The following is a 13,440-nucleotide window of genomic DNA, read 5'->3' as shown; positions in this document are numbered from 1 at the left end:
GAAACAATACTTTATTTGCTTGGCCTCACTCGAAAAATCATACAGGCTTACAGTAAATTCTATACACTTGTAATGGCATTTCAGCAGCACTATGTTATTGAATATTCATCAATGTAATAAGTCATGTGATCAAAATGTTAACCAATGAAATAATGTCATGTGATTTAATGTATACAGGCATATGTTTCAATATTTGATAACATTATAACTCTACATTAAAATTACAGTAACAGGAAATTGATTATTATCTTTCCTTTCACATTCCTTTTAAATGTTTCACATCCAATTCCAATTTTAATTAAATTGTTTCATGATTTTTTGGTTTCAAATTTACGTACCTTAAAAATATTTTTGTCTATGAAACCAAACTTTAAATTTTTTTTTTTTTATTTTTGATATTAACAGTTGAAAATTAAATTTTAGTAAGAAATGTGAAGGAAAATATAATATCAATTAACTGTGACTGAAGGAACATTCAATTTGAATTAAGTCCCTTGCCCTATAATTATCGTACACACAACTTTAGCTAAATAAGATGCAACATATCACAACCATGCTCCAATATAGTCTGTTCTTCAAGCTTTACAAATGAAAATAAAATCAAACGGCAATGTTTTTTTCTAATATCAGTATCTTAAGAAAATTTTTAAATCAACACAAACTCTTATTTATAGATTGAAGACAGTATTACCTAATCAAATATACTTAATATGAATTTCAATTAGAAATTATCATTACCAACAGTTAAAAAACAACTGTATATTCATAACCGTAATTTTTTTTTTTTTTAATGGAAGTACTGTAACATGTAAAAAGAAATTGAATGGAAAACTGTAGCAAAATTTTTGATTTTTTTTTTATCAACTTAAATATTCCAAAGTAGGTATGCATACAACATTTGAACTTTTTTGTTATCATGAGTACATTGTATCTATCTTAATCAAAAGGGCACAAAAGGGGTTAAACAAAAAGATTAAAATTAATAATAAAATCAAAAATATAACAATATGTTGCTGCAGTGCTTACTGGCCAAACTAGAGAACATACACAATGTGACCGGGAAAATAATTATTAAAATCTCCCCTTTTATGCCCCCAAAAAACTAACATCACAACAATTACCATATAATAATAATAATTAATAATAGCACAACAGTTTAACAACAATATTTACAAAGTCTCACAGCACTTCTTCCATCACAGCACTTCATGTTAACGAGTCTGTTCAGAAACGTAAGTTTTTAAAACACACAGAAGTCTCCATTTTTTGTTCAATAAACAACGAATCGTAATGCCCTTTTGTTTTGTGACCGTACTGTTAATTAAAATGAGATAAATTCATAATTCAGAATTTTTTTCGTTCAGATTTCATATCTTTTAAAAAATATTTCTGATTGTCAAAACTCCATGTTCTTCTGAAACTACCTCTACGGTTATGGAATTAGGAGACTCCATGTGTAACCTTTTTTTCAAATGTCTTTCATCAAGTTACAAATGGGGAAAAAAAGATGCCGTTCTCAGCACTATGCACTATACCGTGCAACTCAGAACTTCTACAGAAACCATCAAACGGCATTTGTGTTTCTATGGCAACTGGCTATCAAGCTGAGCACTGCATTGTTACCGGGATACATATTTTATGATGGCACACATTTGTGTTGTAACAACAGAACTACCGTGCAAATTTAAACAATAATTTATCAAAAAGCAATTTCATCAGGTGTCTCTTTCTTTCTTCACCTGTTCATAGTTTGGTGACAATTTCCGCGGTGACACCTGTGGAGAATTTGGAAGAGTAAATCGTCTTTGTTTTGACAATAGTTCCGTTACCATGACACCAGAACGTTGTAATTCATCTTGTAATATCATGTTATCACGTCTGACTTGTTCATACAAAAGTTCATATTGATGCAAACGGGTCTGTAATTCTCCATTTATCTGTACATATTTCGAAGTCTACAAAATAGAGGAATAAAATACAATATCTTACACTACAGCATATAACATTACTAAATAATAGATAAAATACAGTTGTTAAAATGTTTTTATAGACTATTATGACTATAGTTCTACCACTGCAAAAGTTACGGAAAATCAGATATCATCTGGAGTTGTTCCCCTTTGGTCATTGAACAACAAAATATTTAAATATTGCCAAGGTTTAAAATTATCATATTATTCTTTCATGAATAAACAAATAAAGCACACTGTGTACTCAAATATTTGCAAGCATGCTTGGATATGTGTAAAAAGTTATACAATTTATTATCTTTTTTTAAAATGTCTTATACAAAAAAAAATTATATTAACGAAATTTATATTTTTATTTTGTTTTTGAAATTTCAAAATTGTTTTTTACAGTATATATGTTGTGTACAAGATGTAAGTTTGTACAAATCAGGGTTTTTGTACAAGTTAAAAGTTTTTTGACACACACCTTCTTGTACTAGGTGATACAAGTTTATCTTCTAAAATGTTCTAGTTCACTGTTTTAAATTCAAATTTATATAATTCAACCTAACATTTAGTTCTATTCTCCTTGTCCTCAAAGTGGAAATGAGGATACCTGAATGATTTAAATAATAATTTTATTTTTCTCCTGATACGATATTCATATCCATAAAAAGTCTTTTTGTTGTCTCATCATGTTTGTGTAGCAATGCCCAGTATTAGACTGTATCATGTAGTTGTGAAAATATAACACAAATATGCCAAACAAAAGACTGTGTGCTTGCATCATCCATTTGTGTTAAGCAGTTCATAAAACACTGATAACTTGTACAAAAAATCTGTACAAATTATAATTTGTACAACAATACAACTTGTACACAACATATATATACATGTCAACATTTTTTTTAAAATGAAAAAATACTTTTTTTGTATTTGACATTTTTAATAAAACAATAAATTGTTTAACTCTTTTTTGTATTTTTTTGTACAATGCAAATATATATATATATGTATAAAATACACTTCTTTGAATGTTCATGTTGTTTCAAGCATTGCAGTATAAATCGTACATCACATTGCAATGTTAAAGACAATTCAGTCTGATATCATATGCTTAACACAGCACTAAAAAAATCCTGGGGTAAAAACTAAAACCAATACATCGTTATATTTTTGTTGTTGTAGTTTTCATTTTACAAACATAAATTCAGTATCCAGGGATACATATCTGTCAAAGAATAGAAATGTTTTTTCTTGTTAAACATAAACCCCCCAAATCTCATTCCTCTGCGGAGGTTGCACTTGTTTGTTTCCCCGCCATATCCTTTCACGATTAATATGTCTGGGTTTTCCCAGTAAAATGTAGGATGATGAACTCTTTTTTTTATTTCCAAAGGGAAAATGTCAGACAAGAATCAATATCGACAATCAAAGTCGGGATTTTCCAAAATTTCAAAAGCTGCATTACAGTTTCAGGTCATATTAATTCTTCATTTGACGTCAGTTTGCTGTCATGTTAATACAAAAATAGGACTTTTGGAGTCAAACTCATTTTGAAAATTGCTGCAAATGCATGTAAATGAAATCTTGGGGTTTAAAGTTCATTGGCAATGTCAATAAACTGTTAAATTAGTTATCAGTTGAAAAGAAATGGTGTCTCTTTTAATGACTAGTGGGAAGTGGTATACGGTTCATCAAAACAGAATAATATCAATTTAGTAAGATGATTTGCTTAAATTTTGCAATGTCAGCAAATGAAAAGAAAATAGCAACTGCAGTTTTCTCTCTCATTTTTTCCATTTTATATGATATTGATAAATAAATATTACAATAGCGTATTAAAATGAGGACTTATATTATTCTTATCTCTATACTTTACTTCAGTCTCTCAACAGGGACATAATAAACAGGGAAAAAGGGGGAGAGGGAAGAGAGGGGCTAAAAACAGGATGTTTTGAACCATTTGAAAACTTAATGATTATTTTTTTTTTAAAAGCATGCCTTTTATAAAATCTACACCTCACTGCAACTTTGAGATGAAAAACATAAATATATGTTGATGCTTTTTAATGGGTTTTGTTTAACGCGCATTGGGATTTTTTGGTCATGAATTCACATCAGCTTTATCCAATTCTGTCCATAACATTCTTTACTTTATTGATAATTTTATCTATCTTTTAATACTTCTTTTATATGTTAAAAATTCATATATACTTCCAATTAAGATGTGGGGATCACACATTTTTTTCAAATGTTTCTCTGCATGAAAATTTGGCATCAAGTTAAAAATAACATGACAGTTATACACACATGCCAAATGTACTAAACATAAACCACATAGCACTATGTTTACATCTAATTGCATCTAACTTAATCTATAAGTATAAAAGCATGTAATTATAAAAAATACATTGTATACATGTGCCGAATGATGATAGGGAGCCTGTCTGCCTGGATGGCATCCAATTGTCTGCTTGGTCAGTCAACCCTTTGAAATAAAATTGAGAATGGAAATGGGGAATGTGTCAAAGAGACAACAACCCGCCCAAATAAAAAACAACAGCAGAGGGTCACCAACAGGTCTTCAATGTAGCGAGAAATTCCCGCACCCGGAGGCGTCCTTCAGCTGGCCCCTAAACAGTTGGAATAATTTATTCATAATAACAATAAGTACTCTATTAATTTTTTTTTAGTAATAAAGGTATAAGGTTATTTGAATATGTTTATTGATGTGTTAACTTGGCAGACTGTCTATAAAACTGATGGGAAAAAGAAAAGGACTATAGGTTAGTTTGGGATTGAGGCCTATTTGACACATGAGGGTCTTAATGGGGGTTAACAGAATAGATATTAAATAGAAGACAAAATGTGCAGAATAAATGGGTATATAAAAAAAAGAGAATAAAGTTAAAGATAAAATAGTCAGAAAAAAAATAAAAAGAATAGGGAAAAATTGTCAAAAAAAATAAAGGATAAAGAAAAAAGAAAAACAAATAATATTGTGGATTCATTAATATTCGTTGGATACCAATTTTCATAGATTTCGTGGGGACAGGGGAATCACGAATTTAAATGTTCAACAAAATACAGATTTCTTAAAGGAATATATGTATGCAGAATTTGCCAATACAACAAATTGAAATATCCATGAGTACGCAAGTTTTTATCAATCCACGAAAATTGGTACCCATGCATGAAAATAAAATTTGAACCCACAGTAAAAGAGTATGGAGAAAACTAGTCTAAAATAGTAAAACTTGTGTTTGGCTTTGACTGATGATGGCAGATCCAGAAAAGTGCTTCAATGGCATGCAATATATAAAGTGCTGTTTTCAATGTTTTGTGAAGTCATAAAACAGGTTTATATATGCTTAAGCTTTTGATTGCCATGACCCTTTCTCATAAAGTAAGAATACCCCAAACAAATTATTTAGCATTACTATCAATCTATGCATTTTAAACCTAACACTTTATCATAGAATGAGAATGCTCATTGTCGAAGGTCATATGGTGGGGGATGTATATGTAACTTGTTTACATCTTTGGTCTTTGGTAAACAATCACTCAATTCAAATCTTCTTATTTGTATTCTATCAAGTTAATAAAAACATATATATTCTAGGAAATTCAATATATTATTGACACTATTTCTAGTGTATATCAATATTAAACAAACAATTTTATTTTAAGTAATATGAATCATCCATCAAAGACATTAAACAGTATCTACCATTTTACAGGGGAGGAAAAGACATTATCTATTCCCAGATGAACTTTGAAACTAGGGAGGCAACACTTTGTCAAAAGCATTTTTTTTCTTTCTGAATCATCTAACTTGTCTAATGCGGGTCAAAAAGTCAAAGAATCGATGGCTTTGATATTCAGGGAAAAAAAAACCATATTTTGCAAATGCAACGAAGATCTAATGGAAGAACTTCAGAAAAACATGACAGTGACCCAGTGTCAATTACTATTTATCTAATCAATTTGACTTCCAAAAGGTTACCAGTCTTATATTTGTAGAATTTAATAGCCTCGGCTCCAGTGGTCTGCCACATTAATAATTCATAACTCTTATACAATCTTTCTGAGTCACCCAACTTTAAAGTGAGTTGGGTAACCTAACTTTTACAATAAATTGAATAATATAGAGACAGCAAAAAGGACAATCGACTTTAAAATCGGCAAAATGGCTGTGATCAACGCACAATCTATAACAATTAATCTCAATGTTACTCCGCGTTGATGGAAAGATGGTGTTAAGAATCAACATGCTTTTTGGGTTCTTGGGATACTTGGGATTTCCTTTATCCAATATTTGGTTTCCAGGACAAAAAAAAAAAATCAAAAAATCCTAAATTCCTTAACATTACATGCAAAAAGTGTAATTTCTGTTAATTTACTCTTAGATTTAAACATGAAAAATCTAGACTTCAACACTGTATAGAACTAAATAACTTAAACAACAAGCTATTCTACAACCCTTTGATAAAAATATTCATTTCTCATAATTTTTTACCCCACTGGAACCTTATTTTAACTTAAAAAGTTATGTCAGAAATTTTCTTCACTGCAGTAAATTAATATAGCTGCTGGTTCCTCTATTTACTATCAAAAATAGAACAAATCGTGACAAGGGGAACCACCTGCTAACTAATTACAATATAGACCCAACTAATTACAGAATAGACAACTAAGTCTACAGTAAAACCATTATTTATATCAGATTTATTGTAAAATTAAGGATTTATTTATGAAAGATAATAATTTCTATGGGTTTTACTGCCCTTAGGAAATTTTTTTTACTATAAGAAAAATAATTGCTTGTTTACGAACGTCTGGCCAATCCCACGATTTCTTTTGAATTTGTTTTCACAATACTGCACATTCATCATCGAAAGATACAAAATCAAAAACCATAATCATCAATTTTCAATTATAAGTCTTCTCTCCTCCCCAAAACGGACATAACAAAACAAAAATAAATCTGAATAGTTTTTCCAAGTCAATTAAAAACTTTAAAAAATGAATAACATCAGTATTCAATGATCAAAGTATAAAAACTGAATGCTCAACTTTTTCGCCTGCTTTTGATCAGCACCACCATAATGGCTCTACACTCCTCCCACACAGTCAGATTCAAAGGAAGAATAATCAATATGCAGACTAGCCTAATTTGCAATTTTATGGAAAATCCCAAGATTCTGCTGATCACCTATAAATGCAGTAGGGTTATAATCAATACCAATATTCTGTCTATTGGTGATGCAACTGGTGACAATTTGATTATACAATAAAACGAGGGGCTTCAAATGGGAGAACAAATTCATGGCCAAAAGATATTTTTACACAGAAAGCTGTCATAAACAGATAAACATCTTGTTTAGAGAGAGTAAGATATTTTTATCTAACTGTGTTTTTTTTTAATTACTTATTGGATGTCAATTTCTGTGAGTACAAATGAACTAAGTATTTTAAAAGTTTAAGAAGTAAATATTTTCTATAAGCTAAGACTGTTGAGCCACGAAAACAAATATCTACAAAATACAATTTTTCCTTTAAATCAAAGAGAATTGGTATCTAAGTAACTAAACGAATATGCTAAGACTTATAATGCTGACTTTGCTGAACCATGAAAACTAATATCCATGAAAATAAAATTTTTCCTTTAAATCATCAAAGATCATCAAAGAAACTAAATGAATCATCAATTTTTCAAAGTCTTCCCAAAATGCAATCATAAAACATTTTGTTCCTGGTCATGTATTTCATTTTTATTGTAAAAACTGTCAATAAAATGTATGAGGATGCCTATTTTATTGAATTATTCAATAATCTGTCTTACAAGTCAGTAATTCATGTTAGTTAATCCCGTAGATAATCTCCGACTTCTTTATCTTGTACTATAAAACATATACATCCTCCTTAAGATGAATCTTTTGATCTTTGATGTGTATAAATACACAAAGATTAACCATAATTGATTATGTCTATACCAAACATAGTACAGCCAGGATACAGGTTATAGATTAATCTGACATAAGGAAATAATCTGATTATGATCCCTGGTCAAGCTAATCTTATAATACCACTGGTCAGTCCTGATTATGACCTGCCTAATCAACTTAGGCCACACAAACGTAATTTCATTATGTTGTATGAAAATAAGGAGATGTGGTATGATAGCCAATGAGAAAACTTATTTCTACAAAAATTCTAATACAACTCTAGAGGTCACTTAATGACCTTCAACAATGACAAAATTTGACAATGACTGAACTATTACAAGTCTTAAATTTGAAGCTTTTGAGCAGAAATTTTCCTCGTTACATACAACGTACATCTTCTGTCTAATTATTTTGTTTTTGGATGTGGATACTTAAATTTACATGATGATTAATTTCACTAAGTGAAGCAGAAACTGCAATACATTGATTGGTCAGATGATTAATCTAATAATTTTTTTTAAGAAGAATAAAAAAAAAATCCAGAGAAAATTTTTTTTTTTTACATACATTATGATAACTGAACAGTACCAGATGGACAGATTACCAGCATAAGTCACAGACAACAGACAATTGGTGATAATAGCCTGCCAGACGGTCTAGAAACGAAACCATTGTAAAGGAGCATAGCCTCTTTCTCTTTTAACTTGGTGTTTTTAAATTGCAGTCTCATAGATGTTTAAAACATGTTTTTTATTTCATTTCATTCATAGATATAATACAACAGAGCAAAGGTTATTAATTGTGGTTCTCCGGTTTAAAAAACTTAAGTAGTTTGACCCTACTCCTTATGAATTAAGCTTATTATAATTCTTTCTATAAATATGTAAGATTAGGCTAATCATTTAAAGTATACAAATAACAGAATTCTTTATAGATTTAAAATTTAATAGACATATATGTCAGACAGACCTTGTCAAACAACCATTATGATATGCGACTGTGGAACCACAGAATTAATAACATATTGTCGTATTTCATCTGATAAACACCCTACTCAGACAAATTCGACAGTCTGTAGTCACTATTAGTCACTATTGGATGCCCCAGACTAGTAAATGTACGTTTTTATTTATGGCACATTTTGCTTCAAAGTATTCGCTTTTCCCCTTGCATTATATAGATAAGAGTCTAAGACCATGGATTTCCTGTTCGAATGGTTTTACACTTGTAATTTTTGGGGCCCTTAATAGCTTGCTGTTCGGTGTGAACCAAGGATTTGTGTTGAAGACCGTAATTTGACCTATAATGGTTTATTTTTACAAATTGTCACAATGTGTCTTGGATGGAGAGTTGTCTCATTGGCACTCATACCACATCTTCTTATATCTATATAGCAAGAACATTTTAATTGATATCAATTTTTACCCATTATGTACCAGTACTGTGGATCCATTATTATTCGTTTATAGTTACCAATTTTTGAGGGTTTCGTGGGTACATCATTAAACACAAATTCAAATATTCAAAGAATTTAAAATTTTATGTAGAATTGTATGTTGAGATTGGCAAAACTACTAAATCAAATACCCAGGAAAATGCAAGTGTACCTTAAATTAATCCTAAAAAATTGATACCCACGAAAATAAATGAATCCACATTATATTTAAAATAAACCTTAAGATAGTTATAGGATCAAGTGTAGTTAAAGCTATAGACATGATATGTTTTTTTTGTTACTATGCCCATGATTAATGTGATTTCATTTCAAACTTTATTTCCTTGTCATTTCAAAATTTGATTGACTGTGAAATTTCATGCATATATAGGAAATGAACAAGGTAAAAATTATATAAAACTTGTCAAAAACAGGATAAGGAAATGCAGGGCTAGAATCATGATTTAATTTATCATATTTTCAAGTCTGCAGTTATTATTTCAGTTAAGTGGAAATTAAAATGATCTGTTCCAACTGTCCACAAAAAGAAAGATTTTAGAGCAACCTACTTAAACTCATTGATCTAAAAGGACTTTACACATAATTTTATTATGCCTTTGCCTAAATTTTTTTGATGCTGTTATTATCTTATCAGTGCACTACCGTATTTGTATTCAATGAATAAGATAAAATATCTGAACTGCAGACCCCCACTTTTGCCCTTCAAAAGAAGATCCACAAGTTATATTTTTGTATTTGGTCAATATGCACACTTCCCAATTTGCAGCCAGCGATTATGCCTTTTTACATGTTAAAAATTCAGTCACGAGCCAGAGGGGTAACTAAGAATTCAACAATGATAGTAATTCTTTAACAGATTCCACAAATATTCTACACAGGTGTTGTTTCTGGCAAGATACACAGGTAAACGACCTTGATAATATATAAACAACATTTTACAACTATGTAGATAAGGAGACCAGTCAGGGGTGACCAACAGGGAATCAGTATTTACATGTCTAGACCAAAACATGCTTACTTTGGCGACTTTGGTTCCTTGGTATCTGTTTCTTTGAAGTTAATTAACCACAATTTTTTACTGGTTGTTGAATCAGTGTAATTTGCAGATGAATAATAGGGAACGTTGTGGTTAACCTTAATGAGTTCTCTTGTTCCAGCTTGTGTTTAAAAAAAAAAGCACAGGAACCAATAAGGAAATATCTGGTCTTGAGAAAAAATATATATGAAGTGACATGAAATAGATTTTTTCATTCAAGAAGGACTTTTTTTAGTTTAAAATGTACCAAGGCATTGTATGTTAAAATGTAAAGATCTTGGGCTGAGGTATTTGAAAATTAACATTTTGAAATATCTAAACGTTGAACCAAAATTTTATTTACTTCGATGTCAATACTAACATGACCTATATCCTCACAAGGCATTGGTGTTTTATTTTTGAACTAAAAAAAATAATAACAAAAAAGCCTATTGTTTTTAAATAAATAAGAGAAGTTACTTTTTTGGGCCATATAAATGTTTTATCTATATTATTTTTCTGAGTTAAAGGAAACAGAAACATAATATGATATAATTTTTTTGTTTATAAATATATATCTTATCAACAAAGTCCATACTGCCAAAGATACAAGACGAAACAAAACCCTTACTGAACACTTTAACGACTTCAATGTATTATTTTCATTTCTTATTACCATAAAAAATGACAATAAATATCAAGAAATCCTTTTATGGAAACAAATATGTTTCATAACATCATAAATCATACAGCTTGTTATGTACATATGTTTTAAATCGTCCTTCAGAAAACCTATACAAAAGACGTAGACCAATTCCTAGGTCATTCAGTACTTGATAAAATAAATGACACATCCATTCTGATAACAACAATAAGACAAACTGAACAATACAAAAACTAACAAATTGTATTCAGACATGAGGAACATTTGGGTATGCTTTACCTACGTATATACGATTTTACAAACCAGTAATTTTCAGCAAAATGCTCATCTTTTAAATTATCTAGATTTTTCGATAGCCTTTTAAAATAATTACAATCTTGTTTAGAAAGACCTTTAAAAAAACACCATACCATCCTTGCACCTTGATGTGACCCCCCTTTTTTTAAACCCCACCCACACATATACTCAATGGAGCCAGCTGGCAGTACTAGTGTTAAGTTCAATGCCTCTTTTTAATTATATATTACAAAGTCACTCTCAAGTTTAACAGAACATGTTTAATTAATTAGAACCAGCTTGGTTTATGAAATTTAATAAACTATATATATATATATATATGTCTGCCTGGAGACAGATAAATTGTGTCAACAAAATATATCAATTGGACTGTCTACACACTCAGCATGAAGCATAGATACATAATCTCTTCATTTAACCAGTTTAAATACATTATAATTTCTGTCATCGGTTCACATAAATATCGTTCAGAATTCAGGATATATGTATTTTTTTTTTTAAATCTCTATGTTAAAACTCTTCATTAATGCTTTCACTATTCTCTGTCATTTTAATGCATTTGTTTTGTCTCTCAGGAAAAAATGAAAAAATGAATTAAAGTGTTGTTTTTTTAAAGAAATCAAGGTTCTCAAAATATAACGGGTATATCATATTTGAAAAAAAATCTCTGTTAACCCTCGCTTTCAGGATTCTCTATATTCTTTTTAATACATTTTCTTGTCTCCCAAAGGAAGATGTTTTTATGCTTCCACCAAACTGTGCAAATCAAAAGGTGAAGAATCTTTGCAAATATATTTATAGTAGAAACACATTATTTTACCTGTTATAATAGTACAAATAAAATAAGAGGGTCATAAATGTTGGCCAAGATGTCTAAGTATGTCATCTACTAAAGTAATTATAAGTACTAGCATGTAAACACAAGGGTTTTGAGCTTGAACCTGGCAAGGTCAGTTCAACTAAATATATGATTTCTAAAGATTTTGTCTGATTCTAAAGCACAGAAGTCTACTAATGTAAGGAATATATAAACTTATTCATACAAGCTTAATTATTGAACTCTAGTGTTTTATCACATTTTTTTTCATGCATCTAAACCATACTTTAACATAAGTGTATTAATTTTGTGAAATTTATTTGAAAGAATTTCTGCCATCAGTCTCAGGTCAAATTTACTCAAAAAACAAAGGAAGAGTTGTAAACTCTTGTTCTTTTCAGAAAAGGGAGACTGGTGAAATTTATAAGAACTCTATAATTTGTATTTTTGGAAAATTTATCAGGCATATAACATTTAACAAACTAATCTTTTACATTACTGTTACTGACCGAATAATAACGCCTTATTAACGGGTGATGTCACCAGTAATCATTTCAGGTCAATGAACGATTTAATTCACAGGACAGATGAGGGAAACCAGTCTATTATTTAACAACTTCCTATTGTGCTTTCTCAAGTGTTGTTATTGTAAAATTGTTGAAAAATTTAAATATATATACCTTCATGACAGCATTATACTGTTCTGGGTTGGGATGAGATAACAATTACTAGTTCTTCCTCAATATTTTAACAATGAATCACTTTTTCTTTCTTTTTTAAAAAACCCTTCAGGTCTTCTACCCATGAACAATAATTTAACAACTACCTCAGCCCACGATTCAATATTTGCACTTAGTGCCACTGGGTCGTAAACTTAAAAACAAACTTCTTTTCCGGGGAAACAAAGTGGGTAGTTTTCAACAACTGATCATGCAGCTGCTCTTTGAAATAGTTAAATTTAAAGACTTGATTTTTTTTTCAGACCACTTACAAGGTTTCTTGTCAATTAATTATTCAATAATTTAAAATTTTCAAAACTTTCTAATCATAAGTAAATCCAAAGGTAGACTTGAAGTATTTATGATTGTTACAGCACTAAGGCAGTGAAATAAACTTTATATTAATGACTCGGTCAGGAGGGAAAGGACAAAGGTATAATAAGGAACCATTATTTTACCCCTGTTTTCCAAAAATAGTCAAATTGTTCAATACTTTCATAATCCTCTTAGTTATATTTAGCCATGGATAGGATGATATAACATTGGTTATTTACAAGGATGAAAATGTCAGT

At 29.9% G+C, this 13,440-nt stretch overlaps 1 protein-coding gene across 1 annotated transcript in view; it reads right to left on the bottom strand.

The window, feature by feature from the left end:
- Positions 1–1,112: 1,112 nt before the first annotated feature.
- The window catches only part of LOC143056285 (ski oncogene-like), a 32,001-nt gene continuing 19,673 nt past the window's right edge, over positions 1,113–13,440 (bottom strand). The window contains exon 7 of the mRNA XM_076229378.1: positions 1,113–1,955. Within this exon, the coding sequence (XP_076085493.1) occupies positions 1,716–1,955 (240 nt within the window). The 3' untranslated portion in view covers positions 1,113–1,715. The remainder of the gene's footprint in view (positions 1,956–13,440) is intronic.

This window comes from Mytilus galloprovincialis, chromosome 13 (assembly GCF_965363235.1).
Source record: "Mytilus galloprovincialis chromosome 13, xbMytGall1.hap1.1, whole genome shotgun sequence".
NCBI classification, from domain to species: Eukaryota; Metazoa; Mollusca; class Bivalvia; order Mytilida; family Mytilidae; genus Mytilus; species Mytilus galloprovincialis.
Note: the sequence above shows the minus strand (reverse complement) of the source record. Positions and strands in the feature narration are given on the sequence as shown.